At 41.5% G+C, this 17,336-nt stretch overlaps 1 protein-coding gene across 1 annotated transcript in view; it reads left to right on the top strand.

The window, feature by feature from the left end:
* Positions 1-4,412: 4,412 nt before the first annotated feature.
* PPP2R2B (protein phosphatase 2 regulatory subunit Bbeta) overlaps positions 4,413-17,336 on the top strand; it is a 91,749-nt gene continuing 78,825 nt past the window's right edge. Inside the window, exon 1 of the mRNA XM_082771960.1 lies at positions 4,413-5,138. Coding sequence (XP_082628086.1) covers positions 5,021-5,138 — 118 coding nt within the window. The 5' untranslated portion in view covers positions 4,413-5,020. The remainder of the gene's footprint in view (positions 5,139-17,336) is intronic.

The raw sequence follows: 17,336 nt of genomic DNA, 5'->3' as shown, positions 1-17,336 counted from the left end.
AGGGATTGCAGATATTTATGTGCCAATTTATATATGTTTGTGTGTTTGTTTAAAAAAGGGCAAGCTACATACAAAAGTGATCACATCTTATCTTCTTTCTGCATGTTTCCTTGGCAGGATTTGAAAACTTCATGCAGGATGTACTGTGGTGCTTTAGTCAAGTAAAAGGAACTATTGATATTGGGGTGACAGAAGGTAGGTTTATTTTTCCTTTTTTGTTGCCGTGATCAGAAGACCTTGTTTGTCATGTACTTCTTGCCTCAATCAATGTGCAGGGTGTTTGTATGCATGCTGTTGGGTGAAACTGCTGGCAAAGAGACAAGTTACAGTTTTTTTCTCTTCTGCTTTCATTATGTATTTGTGCATTTAAAGAGATGAATAACTAATATTAGCTATTGCTTGAAATATTTGTTTGAAGGCATTTTGGTTTAACAGTATCAATAGTCTTTAAAATAACTTTTCCTTGGCTTTGAGCTTTTATTTACATGAATGTTTCAGGGAATTATGAGACAGCCTCTCCCACCATAACAACCTTTATAGGAATCAGTTGGGTTCTGTTTCTGGGTGACATAAGTATTAACTTGCTGCTTATTCTTGTATTGGGAGTTAAAATAAATTGCACTGTGCACACTTACACAGATAGATATCTATGTAGGAGGAATTAGCACAGGTGGTTGGGGGATTTATGAGTCCAAGACATCCCCCTTCACACCCAGAAATGTTCAGGGTGATTTGTGTTCCTAAATCACTTAGACATTTCTCTTTCTGCAAGCGTACCCATTCTGTGTTTAGCCAACACGTGGATTGCAAAAAACATGGACAATTGATAAGAAATAAATCCATTCAATTTTCCTGCCCTTAAAGTTGAATATTTTCATGTTATTCTGTTCCTCCTATAGGATCACTCCTCTGTGTTTAGCTTCATGCTGGGTATTTTCCTACATGTTCTTATTTTCATCTTCCATTCTTTTACAGCATTGATTGTTAATCCATTAATTTATTTCTCCCCCCATTTCACATTTTGTTCCCTGTATGTACTTTAACCCTCATAGATAACTGAATTCTCTATCACATCCCTCTTCTCCTAACCCTCCCAGTACAGGCAATGGTTTTGTGCTGTAGAGTGGCCAGATAAACAATGGTGAAATTCTGTCTTCCTATGTGCAGAGCACTTATCAACTAAAGGCTATAAGCTGAAGGAATCCAGAGACATGATGGCAAGGAAAGGCTCCTGCAATTTTTTCTTGGGGTATCTTGGAGTCACAGAACAGAAGAAGCTAATAGATAATACTTTAAAGGCTATATTCAGTGAAACCCATAAGGAAAAAGTCAAATTGGTCTTTCAGATCTCATCAACATGTACAAATGGCCTCACTGTGACTGAGCAGAAAGTTCTGGAGAACATTTTATATATGGGTTTGAGTTTTCGGCTGTTATGCCATTTTTGTTTGTGTTTGTATGACAATATGGGCATGTATGTGTACAGATGTACATATACATAAATTGTACCATAAATGTATGTTGATATCACAGATGCCTCCACTTTACCAGAAGTTTGTATTTAACTTGTTAGCTTTATGCTAGTGTTTATGGCACATTTCTGACTTTCAGGACTCTGGTTAACATCGAAGCATCCTGAATTTACAATTTAATTAATGATTGGAATGCCTGAAGCTGTGTACAGTAAGTTGAAAGGAGATGCTACTATTATGTTTATGGTGTTCTGCATCTTTAAATTTAGAAAAGCCTGCCTACTTCAGCTGGATGCAGTGTCATTCTGCCTTTAAAATGTTGCAGAGAATAATTCTGTATGCTTGCTCTTTTCCATGCACACATAAGCCTACACAAACAGAGATACCCACAAACTTTATAATTTTGTTCTTTTCTTGTTTGTTGCTTTCCTTGTCTTTGAATATGGTATCATAATGTGTAGTGCTTGTCCTGATGAAACCAGTGATTTAATGGATTCTTTAACTCTCTAACACAACTGTCTGGATGAATGAGATCTTTTATGCATAGATGGGAGGCCTGGGACATCTTTCAGCTGCTCTAACAAACACAGTGCTTTCAATGTTAAATGTGAAGTAAATGATGTTGCTGATTCTCTTTGGTATGCCACACTGCTTTGGCTATATTTCATTACTACTAACAGGAAACCAGTTTTAGAGATCTTGCCTTATTTTGATGTAATGATAATTAGCAATCAGGTATAGACACCAGATTTGTGCAAATTTAAGAGGTCAAATTTCCTCTAGTTTGCTTGAGCCTCAAGATAGGCAGTGTAGAACTACTACTGTTGTGAGAATACAACCATACAGTTGGTGCAGGCTTTATGACTGGCATGCAGGCATTCAGCACTTCAATCTTTGTCATATTAAGTTATTCAGGTGTAAAACATATATACAGCAAAGTTATCAAGTGGAGAAATGCCGCATAAACAGTAATGGCTAGATTAAAATGATCCTAATGCAGTCAGATGTTTTACCTGGTGTCTGGAATATCATCAGGTCCTAGCAAGCTGCTGTGACCAACAGCCATTTCCAGTGCACCTGAGATTTTTATTACATCTGCTGCCAATTGTCTGTGCTTGCCATATCATCCAAAGGTATAAACAATAGCTCCAAATGAAAGATCTAAATGTTGCATGACTGTTAGCAGGCTCACCAAGCTGATTCAGAGCCTGGCTTGTGTTCTTACATTGTGGTTTCATTTCTGTGTTGCTTGCTAATTGAGCTTGAATAAATATCCTGGTTTTTGCATGTGAAATGAAACTCAGTTTGTTAATGGAACATAAAAACTGACTATAAATATTTAAATAGATCAAAGCCACAATAATGATTGCCCTTCTTCTGTACATGATTTTAATGAGGTGGAATTAATCTGTTTCTTGGGGAATGTTCATATCTACTTTCAAGTGGAAAAAATATTTTTTTTCCTGTCATACAATGGGAGCTATTTACATCAATATGGAAGAGAGGCATAGCATTTACAGACTTCAGTCCTACATGTAGGTCTCAGATATGGCTTCTATTTCAAGCTGATTCTGAGTTTCTGAGTAAACCTTAAGCAAGTGAATGCACAGCTCTGTGTGGATAGAACTTATTCCAGAGCCTCTGGAATAACCTCTGACTGCAATGTATCTGCTTGTATAACTAGATGGTAGAGACAGAAACTACAAGGATTATATATATGTGTGTGTATCCATATATATATGTATATATACACACATATAGATAGATCGATACAGTTAAAAAGACAGACATAAAGAGAAGAGAGATACAGGGTTTTAGGAAGAAATGTAGTCCTCCTCCTGAAGCTCTGAGAGTGACCAAGGAAGCAGAGCTAGGACAAATCTTTCTGGGCTCTTAAGCACAGAGGCAAAGAGAGTCCCTTTCTGGTCAGTTGAGGGATTTGGACTGGCAGTCATTTTTATTCTCCCTTCCTGAAACAGGAGACAGGTCAATACCACACAATTTATTTAAGTTCCAGGGGTGGAATAAACTTCTATCCCTCTGCTACCACAGCAAGTTACACGAACTCAGTAATGTGACTGTGAGGTACATATACAAACATATAAAGGTAGCTGCTGCCATGAACAGTGCTTCATAAAATCCTGTCTCTTTTACCTTCATACCTGTTTGCTGGAATGGATTTGTGATTCACAATAGTAGTTAATCTGCAGCCTTCACTTTTGTGTGATGCAACTGCAGTGAGCTCTCCTCCCTAAGCAGGAAGGCTTTGCATGGCTTGCAGCCCAGACCTGCAGTTTTCCTTACAAGTCCAGAGAGGGTATTTTGAATAAAGAGAAAGAGATTAAAGTGAAATGAAAAGCTTCTCTCTTCACTGCCACAGGTGCTTTGCATCTCTCCAGTAAAAACACAGTTGTGCTGTCATCTGATAATGACAGCAAGATTAGACTGCAGCGGGATGATGAAACCAAACAGCAAACTGACTCAGTGCTCAACAAGGCAACAGTGTTGAGTGATTTGGTCCTAAAACAAAATACTTGTCCATAGAGTAATTAAACATCAGAAAAACAAGATACTTGAGCATCAGCAACTATCATGTTACGTCCTTCCAGGCTGTCCTCTTGATATCATGATATTTTCCACTACGTGCACCCGAGCAGGCTGCTCCAGAGTGGGTGCTGAGTTTGGAGTGCACTCAGCTGTGAAATATTTCTGCCTTAAAAACCGTGTTGCAGCTGCAGAAAACATGAGAAAGATTGATTTAAAACTCCTTCACTTAAATAGCACAAGTCTGACTGGGTACTGGGGAGTGTGGGTTAAGGGCACTGCTACAGAAAAGTCCAGAATATAGTAAAAGGCATTTTTATTGGACGGCTCAACTGGTATTCTGTGGCTTCCTAGTGTGGTGCTGGGTTTTTGCGTTTCTTTTCTTTCGCATCTTCTGGTCACTCCCTGCTCTCAGAATACGTTAGGAATGCGGGAGGGCTGAGCGAGACTTGTCGTGAAGCTGCCAGGCTCGGGCTGCTCTGACCCGCCGGGGCAACGCGTCCTCGGAAAGCAGCGTTGCCGTGGAAATCCCCGGGTGTGGGAACCGCTCGGCTGGGCTTCGCTCCTGCACGGGGCGAGCCGCGGCGCCGAGGAGCGCTGACGGCCCCGGGCTCCCCGGCCGCCCGCTCCGGAGCGCCCGCAGCCTCGGCGGCGATGCGCCCGAGAGCGGGCCCCGAGCGGCGGCCGGCGGGGCGCTGCGGAACGGCGCCGGGCAGCCGCGCGGGGCCGAGCGGGGGCAGCCGCCCGGCCGGGCTGAGTCAGCAGCGCGGCCCCGCTCCGCTCCGCGCCGCTCCGCCTCGGGGCCGGGGCCGGGGCCGCGGCGGCTCCGCCGGGCCGGCAGCGCGGGGCCCTCTCCCCGCCGGGCAGCCGCCGCGGCGAGCCCGAGCCCGAGCCCCTGCCCGTGCCATGTAGGCCGTCTGCAAACCGGAACGATCCTCATGGCTTGAGGCGGGCTTGCCGCAAGTTTTCCTTTTATTTGTAGTGATTTTCTTTTTTAGCCTTACATGGTGTTCTTACCCTTTTTTAATTACCGTTTTCGGAAGATGAAATGCTTTTCTCGTTACCTGTCGTACATCTTCAGGCCTGCCACCTCCATCCTGTCCTGCAGCTGCCACACGGAAGGTACCGGCTGCCCGGGGCGGCGCGGGGGGGGCGCGGCGGCAGAAATCGGCTTCTGGCCGCCGGCAGCGGGAGCGGCTGTTACCGGTGCTGCTGATCGCAGGAGAAGGCTCAAACGGCGGCAGAAAGCTTAAAAGGCGTTCGGAGGCTTAGCAGAAAATGATTTTGTTTCTGTGAATACTTGTTTTACTATCAAGTCTGCGCTAATTTTGCAAACTAGCAAGCAGCAGGTCTGGCTTAAGGGAAGACTTTCTAGCTATTGCTTTACAAGTTTATGTAGTTTGTAATTGGGGTTCTTAATTCATCTGTATATTTCCAAGAAAATTAAAAAATAATTTCCTGCAGTTTCTGCATTTGGTTGTCTGTGCTATTTCATTCATTCGGTAAAGCCTGTTTTCAGGTCTCAGCAAAACAGCTGTGCAGCTCTTTGGGATAAATGGGGTGTTACGACAGCGCTTGAACTTGGTGTTTGGTGGGCAGGAATGCAAAGTATCAGGTCTACATCTCGCTGAGATTTCAGTGACGCTTCTCGCATAGGGAGTCCTTTTTCATGCTAATGTATAATCTGGTGTGATATGACTGCATGCACATGTGCTGCGTGTGAACGATCAGCAGTTCTGTGAACCATCTAGTTAGTTCCCAACAGGGCTGCAGGATCAATGCTACTTTCCTAGACCTAGTCACAGCACTTTCTGTCACTTGCCCTAGCCATAGTTAGTATGGGGAGATAAACCCAGTCACTGACAAGTCCCTCTTTACGTGGTGCTACCCATACCCAAGGTACTAAGAAGAAATTAGGAGTCAAATCCTGTTTTAAGCTACACATAGATATTGGCCAATGTTGCTCTGTGGACGTTGTGTGCTGTCTTGTGCTTGAAGATGAGCCTCGTGGTGCTGTCTTTGCTCAGGGTACCAGAAAGTGGATTAAATCATAAATATTCTCCAATTGGTTTATAGGGATCTTTAACCACTCAGATGAGGGATTCAGAGCCAACTTAAGTCTTTAAACTCTTTTTTTTGTTCCTCCTTGAAAATTTGTCAAGAGTATTCTTAATATTTAAGTATTGAATTCCTTGTTGTGAAAGGCTTGGATAATAGAGAAAAGGGGCAGAGTTTGTGGGTATTTGCATTTTGGTCCTAAGAAGAGTTCCTAATGTTGCTTTTTGTAAATAACTGTTGTCAAGTGAAACTATTTTTATGGGTGCCTTGAAATGCATTCCGTGTTTCACACACTGGAGTATTTCAGAAGTCTTCAATTTTGATGGTTGAATTAGATATTTCTCTGTGGTGTTTGGTAAAACACTACATCTGAAAGATGTTTCAGCTTTAATGCAGCGTATGTAGGATAGATACCTCTGTCAAGAGCCCTTTTCCTTTCTGAGCGGCGCGCCATGTGCCGTCCTGTGTGATTGCAATGACTACTTGACACCATGTTATTATCAGTTATTTACTTAAAAGATTCCTGTGAAATAAATTGGTGTATAAATGAGGCTGTTGATCTGCACCTACGTGGGGGAGTGTCTCTCGGAAGGGGGGTAGATCTTCAGGAAGAGTCTGCTCTGCATCTTCTTTTCAGTTAAATCATGATGCAAGTTCTCTGTCAAGAGGGAGGGCTCTGGGGAGGTGCTGGACAGCTGTGGCAAACAAGAAATTGCATGTATAGTCTATCTTAGGGCATGTGAATTAGCAGCTTGAAAGCAGCTCTGGAACAGATCTCTCTATACTCAAATAGGTCCATGGCCTGAGTTTGTGTCTGAGAGAGTTTTGTGTAGACAAAGATGAACACAAGGGGAGAGAGGAGACATCTGATGAGGATTTTACTGTTAACTTGATATACAATATACATATGTTGTGCATCTGAATGTGATTCAGGTGTGCCATGTCTTTGCAGGATCTCCACTTGAGCCACCTGTTTTCTGGGAAAGATGCTATGAATTCTGACATTCAGCTTGATTTATTTAGCCTGTCTTATTTACTCTCTTTGAACACCAATGTTGAATTTACAGCTCATAAACAGCAGAAATAATTATAGTCTTATCCTTTCTGTGTCTTAGCTACCTCAATGAACAGAAGATTTCCTCCTCCCCCCAAAAAATAAATAAATAAATAAATAAATTTGTAAACCTGATAAAAGCAAAAGAAGGAACAATGGTTAAACGCGATATAGTGAACAAACAGAAATTCTGTTATAAAAGCTGTAGCTGTTTTGATTTTTAACAAGGAAAAACAACCTTCCCTTCACTCAAATTTCAACATACTTATTTGGCTATTTTAAGACTGTGTAGACTGAAATACCAACCTCATCCATGAACAATGTGAAAATCCAGATGAATACTGTGGGGATGTACGCTCACAATTGTTTTTTGAGATGATTGGCTTCAATCTCTGCCCAATGTGTGGATCTATCTAAAAAGAGGCATGGTGGGGAGTACCTTGCCTAGGCTCTTGATTGCTTGACTGAGAACGTTATCAGGCTGCAGATATGGAGTGGAAGGATCAAGCAGGCGGGACTGGGCATTAGATGATGACACTCCAGGCTAAATTATTATATCTATCTAGGTTATGTTTCAGTTTAAGCAGACAGTGTGGACTTGCTTTATTTAATTTCATCTGAAATCTGTTGGGGTAATTTGTTCTCCTTAGAACAATTCAGACTAACTCTGGAGTTCTTTCTTTGAAAAAAAAGTCTCTGAAAGTTTCTTTTGTTTTCATTTTGACTTTGTCCTAAGGCAATGCTCCTTAAGATATCCTAAACAAGCAATTTTTTGATTGCTCTACTGGAATAAGTTGTTCAATGGAGAAGTGGACCTCATTGTTTTAGGGGAGGTCATATGAGAGTACTAAAAAGGAGAAAAAAAAATCAAGAAAGAATAGCACACTGGCATGCTATCTATTCTTATCCATTGCAAACAATACATTAAAAAAAGAAAAACTTTTATAGAGCTATTTTTCATACCAATTATCAGATGCATATAATTAACTAAGGGCTAAACTGAGGTCTGGAGAGTTTAAATGGCTATGTTACAGGCTAAATCGCTAGCAGAACTGAGAAGACAATCCAGGGAAGAGTGTTTCTCCTCCTTCAGTCCTATGAGTGGCTAAAAAGGCCAAACGCAGAATGGCTGGGGTTGGAAGGGACCTCTGAAGGTTATCTAGTCCAACCCCCTGCTGAGCAGGATCCTCTAGAACACCTTACACAGGATGGCATCCAGGTGGGTGGACAAGAACGCTCTGTATATAATGTCCAGCAGAGCAGGATCTAGTGCTTGTACCTACACATTGGATTAACGAAGTTGCATTTTGGTATCTCTGGCTTGCTCTAATGGAGCACTAACATTCACAAATGGATGGGACTGTTTATGGGGGGAAGATGTGATGCCACAGTCAGTGGATTCAGATACTGCACAGGCCAGCACAGAGCCCAGGACACCCTTGGCAAGTCTTTCAGCCAGGTTTTCCTCCAAAAACAGACAGAATGAACAGGATGTCAGCCTGTCAAACAGAAAAGGCTGCTTTGGTCATTCAGCCTGGCAGTGGTATACCTCAGTGTGTCACTCTGGGTACTTACCCATTCCTGACAAAGGTTTTCCTCTGAACACCTTTCTAAAGCCTGCTCTGTCTGGATGGAGGTCTGACAGTTAGACATGGCTTCTTGGAAAGGGGCGTGTGTACTGTAAAACCATCACAGCATGCTGTTTTCCTGTAGAGCAGAACCAGCTTTTTCCTCTGTCAGGTTCGTGCAGGACCCATGATGTCTCTAATGGGTTTGTGAAGTAAACGGTGTAGAATCCAGTGCATGCCAAGCCTTCATTTTGTCCCATTGAACCTAGAAACCTGTAGCTTGACTGAATAGTAAGAGTTTGACAGAATTTGAGTCAACCTTTTGGACCCTTTATGTTCATTCTGAACTGCGTTTGAGTGAGGAATATTGCTGTAGAAAAGCATTTCTTGATCTGCTAAGTTGCAAAACAACTCTTTGGTTCTACCTTGTTCTCATGGTGGTGTGTGCACTGCAAATTTATCCAAATATCTTTTGATATGGAATGTGCACTGTGGACTTCTAATGTTTATTATTTACTGAAAAAGGGTTAAACTTTAGAGTGATTAGTACCTTAACAGAACTACATATATTATTTTCATTATTTTCACAACTGTGGATGGGTTGCAGCATCTGGTAAACTTGGTATGTGTTCACAAAATAAATCACTTCAGAATAAATACAAATGCACTGATCAAAATAGCTGCTGCTTTTTTTTTTTTTTTTTTTTTCAAAAACTGTCTTTTTTTTGTTGTTGTTATTTTTTCAACATGTTCAACCCAAGGATATCAAAGATTGTTTAAATCCTTAGCTAAGTAACTTTCAGGAAAAATGCCTTTGAATTACAAAAACAATATCCTTTCCTGCAGATGAGGAAGCAAGCACAAAGATGGGAAATGAGTTCTGAGGTCAAAATTGTCAAACTTTTAGTCATACATATGCTTATCTTCCAGAACTTAAATAGGAATGTATTTCTGTGTTCTTTTCTGAGCACAGTTTTGGAAAGTTGGCTTTTCTGTAGAAGTACTAATTCTTTTGAATGCTTCAACTGAAGTTTAGACATAATATTTAATTCTTAACCGTAAAACCTGTTAATGTGCTTAGGAGATCTTTAATTGCATTATTCATTTGACAGTCAGACCAACAACTTGCATACATCTTCAGTAACTTCCAAACTTTTTCCAATTGGGTTGACATTGGTTGAGCTGGTAGGAGGTCTGGAATCACTTTGTATTTGGCAGTGCTGGGTGTAGCCACTCTTTGCTGCAGTTGTATGATCCTAGTGCACCACTGTGTTAGTTTGGTGCAGATACAAATCTGCAAGCAATAAAAATGGGTCTGCTTTCTGTTCATTCACTAACACTGCAATTGATATTAAAAGATTAAAATGTAAATGATTCATATGAAAGACTTCATCTGATATCTGAATTTACTGTTACAGTCTAGATAGTTTTTTATTGTAGCAGAATAATAATGATGTAAATCTAATACTGCAATACTATAGAAATACCTCCTAAAAATCTGAACAAAGCAATTTAAAACATATATAAAAAATCATTTCAAACTAGGCTCAGAAGAAATATGTACTATAGGTTTTATATTATTTTATCAACTCTAATCATCATAACATTGTAATATGAAACTATAGTACTTCCTTAAGTTTCTCATGTACTTGTGCAAACTAACTAAAGAAGGTGTCTCCTGAACACATGTGAAGAAGTTAAGACAAAGGTTTGGAGTTCAGTTGGTGCTGTGAGTAGGCACAAGCAGTATTGATGCAAGCAATAAACTTAGTGTTTGCTCTGCACCAACAAATCTCAATTTTTCTTGATTTGAATAATTTACCAGGAGTGTGGCATTACTCTGCATCTCATGCCTGCACATTCTTTATTTGTACAAATAACTTAGAGTGACTAAATCAAAGAGCTTACTGGAAAAAAAAAAAAAGTTGGGGGGTAATACATTATGATTAGTAGAAGTGCAAGCACAAGGTTTGTGATTGTTAATAGGGAACTTTTATACCGGCTAGTTTTCTTTTTATTTGTGTGGTAGGAGGGAGACAGTGTCACATTGTACTGGGGATAGACCTTTACTTGTTTGGAAAATAGAAAAAAATACAAATAAGAGACTTCTAATATACCCAAAACTGAGATGCACATGAAGGGTAAAGCAGACTTCTCTGTGCAGTACAATCAAGGAGTAGCCACCACTGGTAATGAAGGGTTTGGAAACCCTGCCATGCTTAATCTTAGCTGTTGTCAAATGCAGATAAGGGAGAAATAGTACAAATGTGACTCATGTTAGAGAATAACAAGTGGGCAAGAAAAAAAAAACACACACACACACAAAACAAACAACCCTCATGAATCACAGCTGCAGAATTGGAAAACAAAGTCTTTGCTATACAATTACCACAAAGCATTATCTGGGTCTGTCTCATTAGTTAACCTCTCTACTGTCTTTATTACGTTATCATCATGGTTGCAGTTACTGCCCTCTTAGCTGATATCTGGCACTTCTATTAAATTAGTCATTTCATGGCTTTTCTGGGAGATGGCATTATTAATATTTTACCTATTCTGAACTATACTCATTGGGACTGCTGATACAACGGTCTGGATTTTTCCACATTGCCCTGAGATCAAAGTATTGGGGCAGGGCTAGAAGAAAACATGGATAGGAGATAATGAATAAATAGAAGATAACTTCATAATGGTGTTTTTGAAGGGAATTTAAAAAAATGGTTTGAGAAGTCCCTTGAGAGTCACCTAGCAGGATTAACTGTACTTACTGGTAGTATTGATGTAGTACAGGGATTCTTATAAAATATCTTCATCCATGGCAGATTTGGTTTGGAATCTTACTCCCATCCAGCTGATCCATAGGCCCTTGTAATTTAGCAATAAGTTAATAAATAAACTTGAGATTTTTTTGAATGGCAGGAAATATACAGGAGAAAACTGTCAAGTTATATTGCTTCTCTCTAGACTTCAGCAACAATAATAAGAGAGAATTATTGCAGTTAATGTGGAAACACAGAGCTGTGATAAAAGATTGGAGGGCTGGTAAGAGCTTGGGAGGTCTCTTAGTTCACCTTTGCAACAGATTCTAGTGAGGTAGCTACGTTTAATGGGTTCTTGTCAAACCTCAAAGGATTACCTTTGTAGGTAATCAGTTCTAGTGTTGAGCTGTTTTTATGCTTAAAGTTTGTTTATTGCTAACAATGCTTATCTGCAAGTTAAAGCGATATTCAGTCTTCACTACATAGTCTGCAGAAGAATTGTTCAGCGTTGGCTTTATCATAATGTATTTCATCTTGTTCAGTCAAATTCATAAGACAAAACTTTCTGAACTCTCTTATTCTTGCTGGTCTTTTTTATTCTCCTTTAATGCGGAATAGCCAGGAAGGGAACTGGTGCTGTAGCTAAGAACATCATCGGTCCCTGGCAGAGAATATATCTTGCATGTTTACTGCATTCCAGCCTGCTGATGTGTTAGTGTTATGACCTGTGGGTCAATGGCTGTTAGCTCAAAATCCGTTTGTGCTTTTATATGAATCTGTCCCCCTACTTTGACCAATTTTCTAGGCACCATAGAGGAATTCTGGCTGAAGTCATAAGTTCCTGTGCTACTGAATATTGTTTGTCATGCACGGTCATGGCTATGTCAGATGGCACCCTAGACGGTGAGAAACAAAGGCTTGTTAGATGTTATGCCGTCAGCCTTCCTCACCCTCCTGAAAACTTTAGTAAAACTTTTGTCATTTTCCCTACTTTCTTCTCCTCCAGGGGTCATTTTCAGTGCACGGTAAGCCCTGCAGTGTTAACGCTTAGGAAAAAAGCAATCAGAAAGCAAGCCCAAGACAAGGGATTCTCTTTGGAGTGGCCAGGTAGGCTCCGCAGGTACCTTCATCTGCTGTAGCTGCGTGCAGTTGCTGGAGTTGGTCCAGGTTTCCCAGCGGGCACAGAGTTGAGCATGGTAGCTGTGCAGGCTGGGCTCCTGGGGTGGCTCTGGGATCTGTAGTGGGAGCTTGTCCCAAAAGAGAGAGATGTGCAGCAGCTCTGAGTCCTTTGTGCCACGCTGGCACACACAGGTACCCTCCTACATCACCAGCACAGCCGCTGGCTGGGAGGCACTTTGTCACCTGCCTTCAACAGGCCTCTGGGGGGGCTCCACGTGTTCTGCTGTCACCACTGCTAACCAGCAGTGGCCGCTCTAATAATGCAGCTCAAACGTTTTCTATTCTAAGCCACTGGTCCTGATCTGTGCCTGCAGCTCTTTTTCCTTCTGAACAGTCACCCTGGTGAACTGCTCCAAGTGCAGAGCAGCCACTGTTCAAACATCTGTGGCCATAGTGCTCAAGAGCTGAGTGGGGGAAAGAACTGAAAAGGCAGTTGAATAAACAGATTAAAAAGTAAAAATAAAAAAATAAATCAATGGGATAAATATTATATATTTGAATGCTTCTTTTAAGGCCTCTGGACAATGGCTGGTGCCCGTGCCCAGGGAGGGCTATGCATGAGCCGCAGCTGCAGCAGAAGCACAGGGCAGTGTCTGTGCGTGGAGAGGGTGGGTGCCAGCCTGCAAAGCAGCCCTGCTCCCCCCGCTGGGTGTGTGGGGACAGAAAGTCTTTGTCTCTCATCCCTCTCAGAGAGGGCAGAGCCTGCTGGAGTCATCCTAAGGGGGGTACCAGGGTGCTGCATGTTTTGTCAGGCCAGTCCCAACGTGGTGCCCACTGCTGCTCACAAATCAGATGTAGGTATGTGGGGAGCTCTGTCGGTGGCAGTGAGCTCTCCTCCTGCCAGCAGTATAGGGTCTCTGTTCATCTTTCTAGGTCACACAAATACATTTTACAAGTGTCTATCCTGTGGTCTGTATTCAGTATCACTATTTTGACAAAGGCTGAGCTCTAAAAGGTCATAAAGCATCTGCTTTGGTGTAAGAACTCTGGAGCTAACTTGGCTGATTTAATGGGATAAATTAAAGGGAGTTCATCTGTTGCTTTAGGATTACTTTCACCTTCAACTCATTAATACTAAATATTTACATTATCCAGTGCTTGATTTATAAAATTTTCAATGACAAGGTGAGCAATAAGCACACACTTGAGTAATCAAAGCAGTTTATGAAACTGACTTTTAGCAAAAAATGACACACTGCTTTAGTGAAAAAAAAATACACTACATAATGAAACCAATTTTTAAGTAGGCTATTTCCTGAATGTCTTGATACTTGCAAATTTCAGGGTCATCCAGAGAACAAAATATGACTTTATTATAAAATTAAAACTTTTGAGACTATAATAATTCCCAGAATACTTGTGCGAATGGTTACCTGGCCTCAGAAAGGCTACTAAAGGATGTAGCAATTCCTGTGTTCAAGTATCCTTGAAGTAAATTTTCTCTGAAGCCTTTAAGAGTTCTCTGTTTCTTTACACTTATGTTTGTGCCCAACCTTTGCATTGGCATTTTTGGAGGCAGTAGCTGAGATGTGAAGGCCAGGGTGTTTAATCACTTATTGTTTGAACTGATTTTAAAGCTCAAAGGTGTGCTGAATAAGCTAGGGGGCTATCACTTTAGGGGGGTCTTTAACATGAAAGCTCAGCCAGAGGCACCTTAAAATTAAACTTTACATTAGGAAGCATCTATAAGCTGAGATTTTAGCCTCTGGAATGTTTTTGATTAATTGATGTGAAAAATAATAATTGTTTACTCATATGCTCTATAAGTCACCACAGATAATAAGTTCTCTTTTTATTAAGATCTGTGGAATAGGCCAATTTTCTGGAAGAAACAGCAATACCAAAGTGAAGGGGAAGAGTATGTGGCAGCTGTTTAAAGTGTTTTAAAGCCTCTGATCCTGGGTGTTTAAACCATCAGTTAAATGGAACCAGGTGGTAAACTGAGCAGTGGCAAACTTCTGTGTCCTCTTCTCTTCTTCCATATTGCCTCTGCAGAGGCACTTTGCAGAACAAACCTTGGTCTGGATTCTGGAGTGCTCTTGAGATGGCAGGGTTCCACAGCCAAAGGCCTTGGCCTACAGTGAACCTATAATGGCCAATTTTGTACTAGTTCAGTTCTGGAGGTGTTATCTTAAGTATTATGATGAATATTATACTTTAGGATTGGTATGTCAGTTTTGTTCCCAATGTGCGTACCACAAGCGTGTTTATTTTTCTGGTGAGTCATTCTCGTGGCTTTGACTTGAGTTAATCAGGCACCAGCAGCTGGGAGCTTCACTGAAGTCCTGAATTACCCTGGCGTAAAACCTGCGTACATTATAATAGAAGCAGCTTTAATACTACAAAATGGTATATGCATTAGAGATACAGTAACGTTGTGTATGTATGGAGATATGTTTTGGTGTAACTAATAGTCTCTAATTACATGAAGAGAAGCCATTAGTTTAATGCTGATGGAGGAGAACACTGAGTTAAGATTGAGCTTTCTACAGTAATTGCATTCCCTGATCTAGCAATTCTTTAATTTCTGTCCAAGTGTTTTATCAACCCTTGTTTTTTAGAAAAGAACATCAGGAACTGAGATTAGAGGAAGGTTATGTTTATCAGAATTTGCACCACATGCAGGAATCCAACCACCTGCTCTTTTCTTTCCATGACAATAACTGAAGTTAATTTTGTGCAGCCACTAAGAAATGGATTGTAGCTTGGCAAATTCCCTATCCAAAATATTAGGCACGGTGTCAACATGAAATATAGTATATGAAAACAGTTTCTCTTCCCAGAGGACCTAAGGCCTTGTTTCTTTTATGTCCATTTCCAGTTACTCGTTTGTGTTTACTCTTGTAGAGTTACAGTGCTGTCTGTGTCTTTCTGAGGTACCAGAGGCAGCTCTTGCCTAGCACCAGACGTGGTGAAAGAGGAAGAGAGAAAGGAAAGGAGCAGGGCCCTGCCTGAACTTCTTTTATGAAATGATCAACTTTGCCCAAACAGGATATGATGGGGGGCTCTAATAGCAGTTGTGCTGCTCACGAATTGGCAAGGTGCCCAGCTCCAGAGCTGCCAGGTACAATTATTGGTATTTAGACAAATCAGTGGTGCAGATGGATCTGTTTTCTGCATTAGGGATGGCTGGTGCACCTGCATTTTTGTTGCAATAACTCAGGAGCTGGAAATATACTTCCTTGGCTGTGGCAATTGCATTTGCTCTGCATTTTTTCTTCCTCTGCCCATGTCAAGGCCTCTTAGGGGTGGAAAAGAAAAAAAATAATTATTAATATATATATTCTTACAGGCTTTTACTTTGTCCTGTACTATCTTCAGGAATTTATAAAAGAGAAAGAAGGCTGTTGCTGCTGTCACAGATACAGGGCTTTATAGTTGTAATTATATACTTTCAGTATAATTTTTACCACAGAATGAAGGAAGATATTTTTTATCTGAATGGTAATACTCTTAGAGCACTTCCAGTGGGGGGAAAAAGTGTGCAAGCCACTTTGAAAGATGTTAGTGTGTCATTAGGAACTCAGCTTGAAGTCTCTCTCCTTAATACGCTGAATTTTGATGGGCAGAGAGTTGAAAGTGAGAAAAAGTGTTCTGGATGATTCCTCTGTGCTTCATTCACTGTTCAATTCCACACTCAAGCTCTTGGTGTCTCCAGGAGGAACAACACAGTACTGGTGCCGGGCTGTGGGTACCTGCAACTCCTTCCCCATGGCACTGAGGGAGGAGGCTTCCTTGGGGAGGGGCAGCAGAAGTCCTCCACCAGGTCTTCTCACTGGGCTGGGCAAAAGCAGAGGTTTCCCATGCAGGAGGAGGGCCAGGCCCAGGAGAGACTGTAACAAAAAACACTGGAACCTTTGGTCTGCTGGCTGCCTAGTATTAATGCTTCCTGCAAGCTTACACGTCAAACCAGCTCCAACAACATGGAGCACAGTTAAGAGCGTATTTCCAAGGCTCTAGAAATATTTCTGCTATGTCACTACAGATGGATTCAGCTGTAGCTTCCCAGTGTTCCTGTGTCATCTATATTTAGTTAGCCCTCAAATCAGCACAAAGGTACCTTCTGTCATCCTCCCACTCGGAAGAGACCTGATTGTGCAGCCCTGCAACCTCAGCTAGAAAGAGGAAAAGCAGCTGGCTGGGAGTCTGTGCTTCACTGCAGATCCATTTTCTCCTTCTGTGCACTGAAATGCAGTGAAGAACTTTTGGGGAAGGCAGGATGGTGAGTTTGGTCAGGGTGACTGACCTGTAAGGAAAAAGCAGGGAAGTCGTCTCTGTTTTTCTCACCACAACATCATGGTCCTGTGCCTTGGCAGGATTGCTGAACTTACTCTCCTGCCCAGTGGCCCCGCAGTGAGGGCACGCTTCCCCATCAGCATGGAGGCCAACCTTCAGCACTAACCCTAGTTACGGCCCAGGGACTATGATAAGAGCTAGAGGCACGCTTAGCTACTATCCTGGGCTGGCAGAGCTAGATGGTAAATACCCAATAATAGACTGAAGCTTCTTCATTTTTGTGCTCTTTCTATTGAACCCCTCTAGGAATTTCAAATTACTGTGTTGGCAGAGTGCAAGAAGGGCCACAAGTCCAAGTATATTCACTCAATTAAAATATTCACAAAAGCAATAGTCTGAGATTTAAACTTCCTCTTCTGTGCAGGTGGCTTTGCTGAAGCAAGATCACAAAAAAAAAGTTTCAGAA

The sequence above is a fragment of the Aythya marila genome (genome assembly GCF_965140915.1).
Source record: "Aythya marila genome assembly, chromosome: 14".
Taxonomy (NCBI): domain Eukaryota; kingdom Metazoa; phylum Chordata; class Aves; order Anseriformes; family Anatidae; genus Aythya; species Aythya marila.
This window is presented reverse-complemented; position numbering and strand designations above follow the sequence as displayed.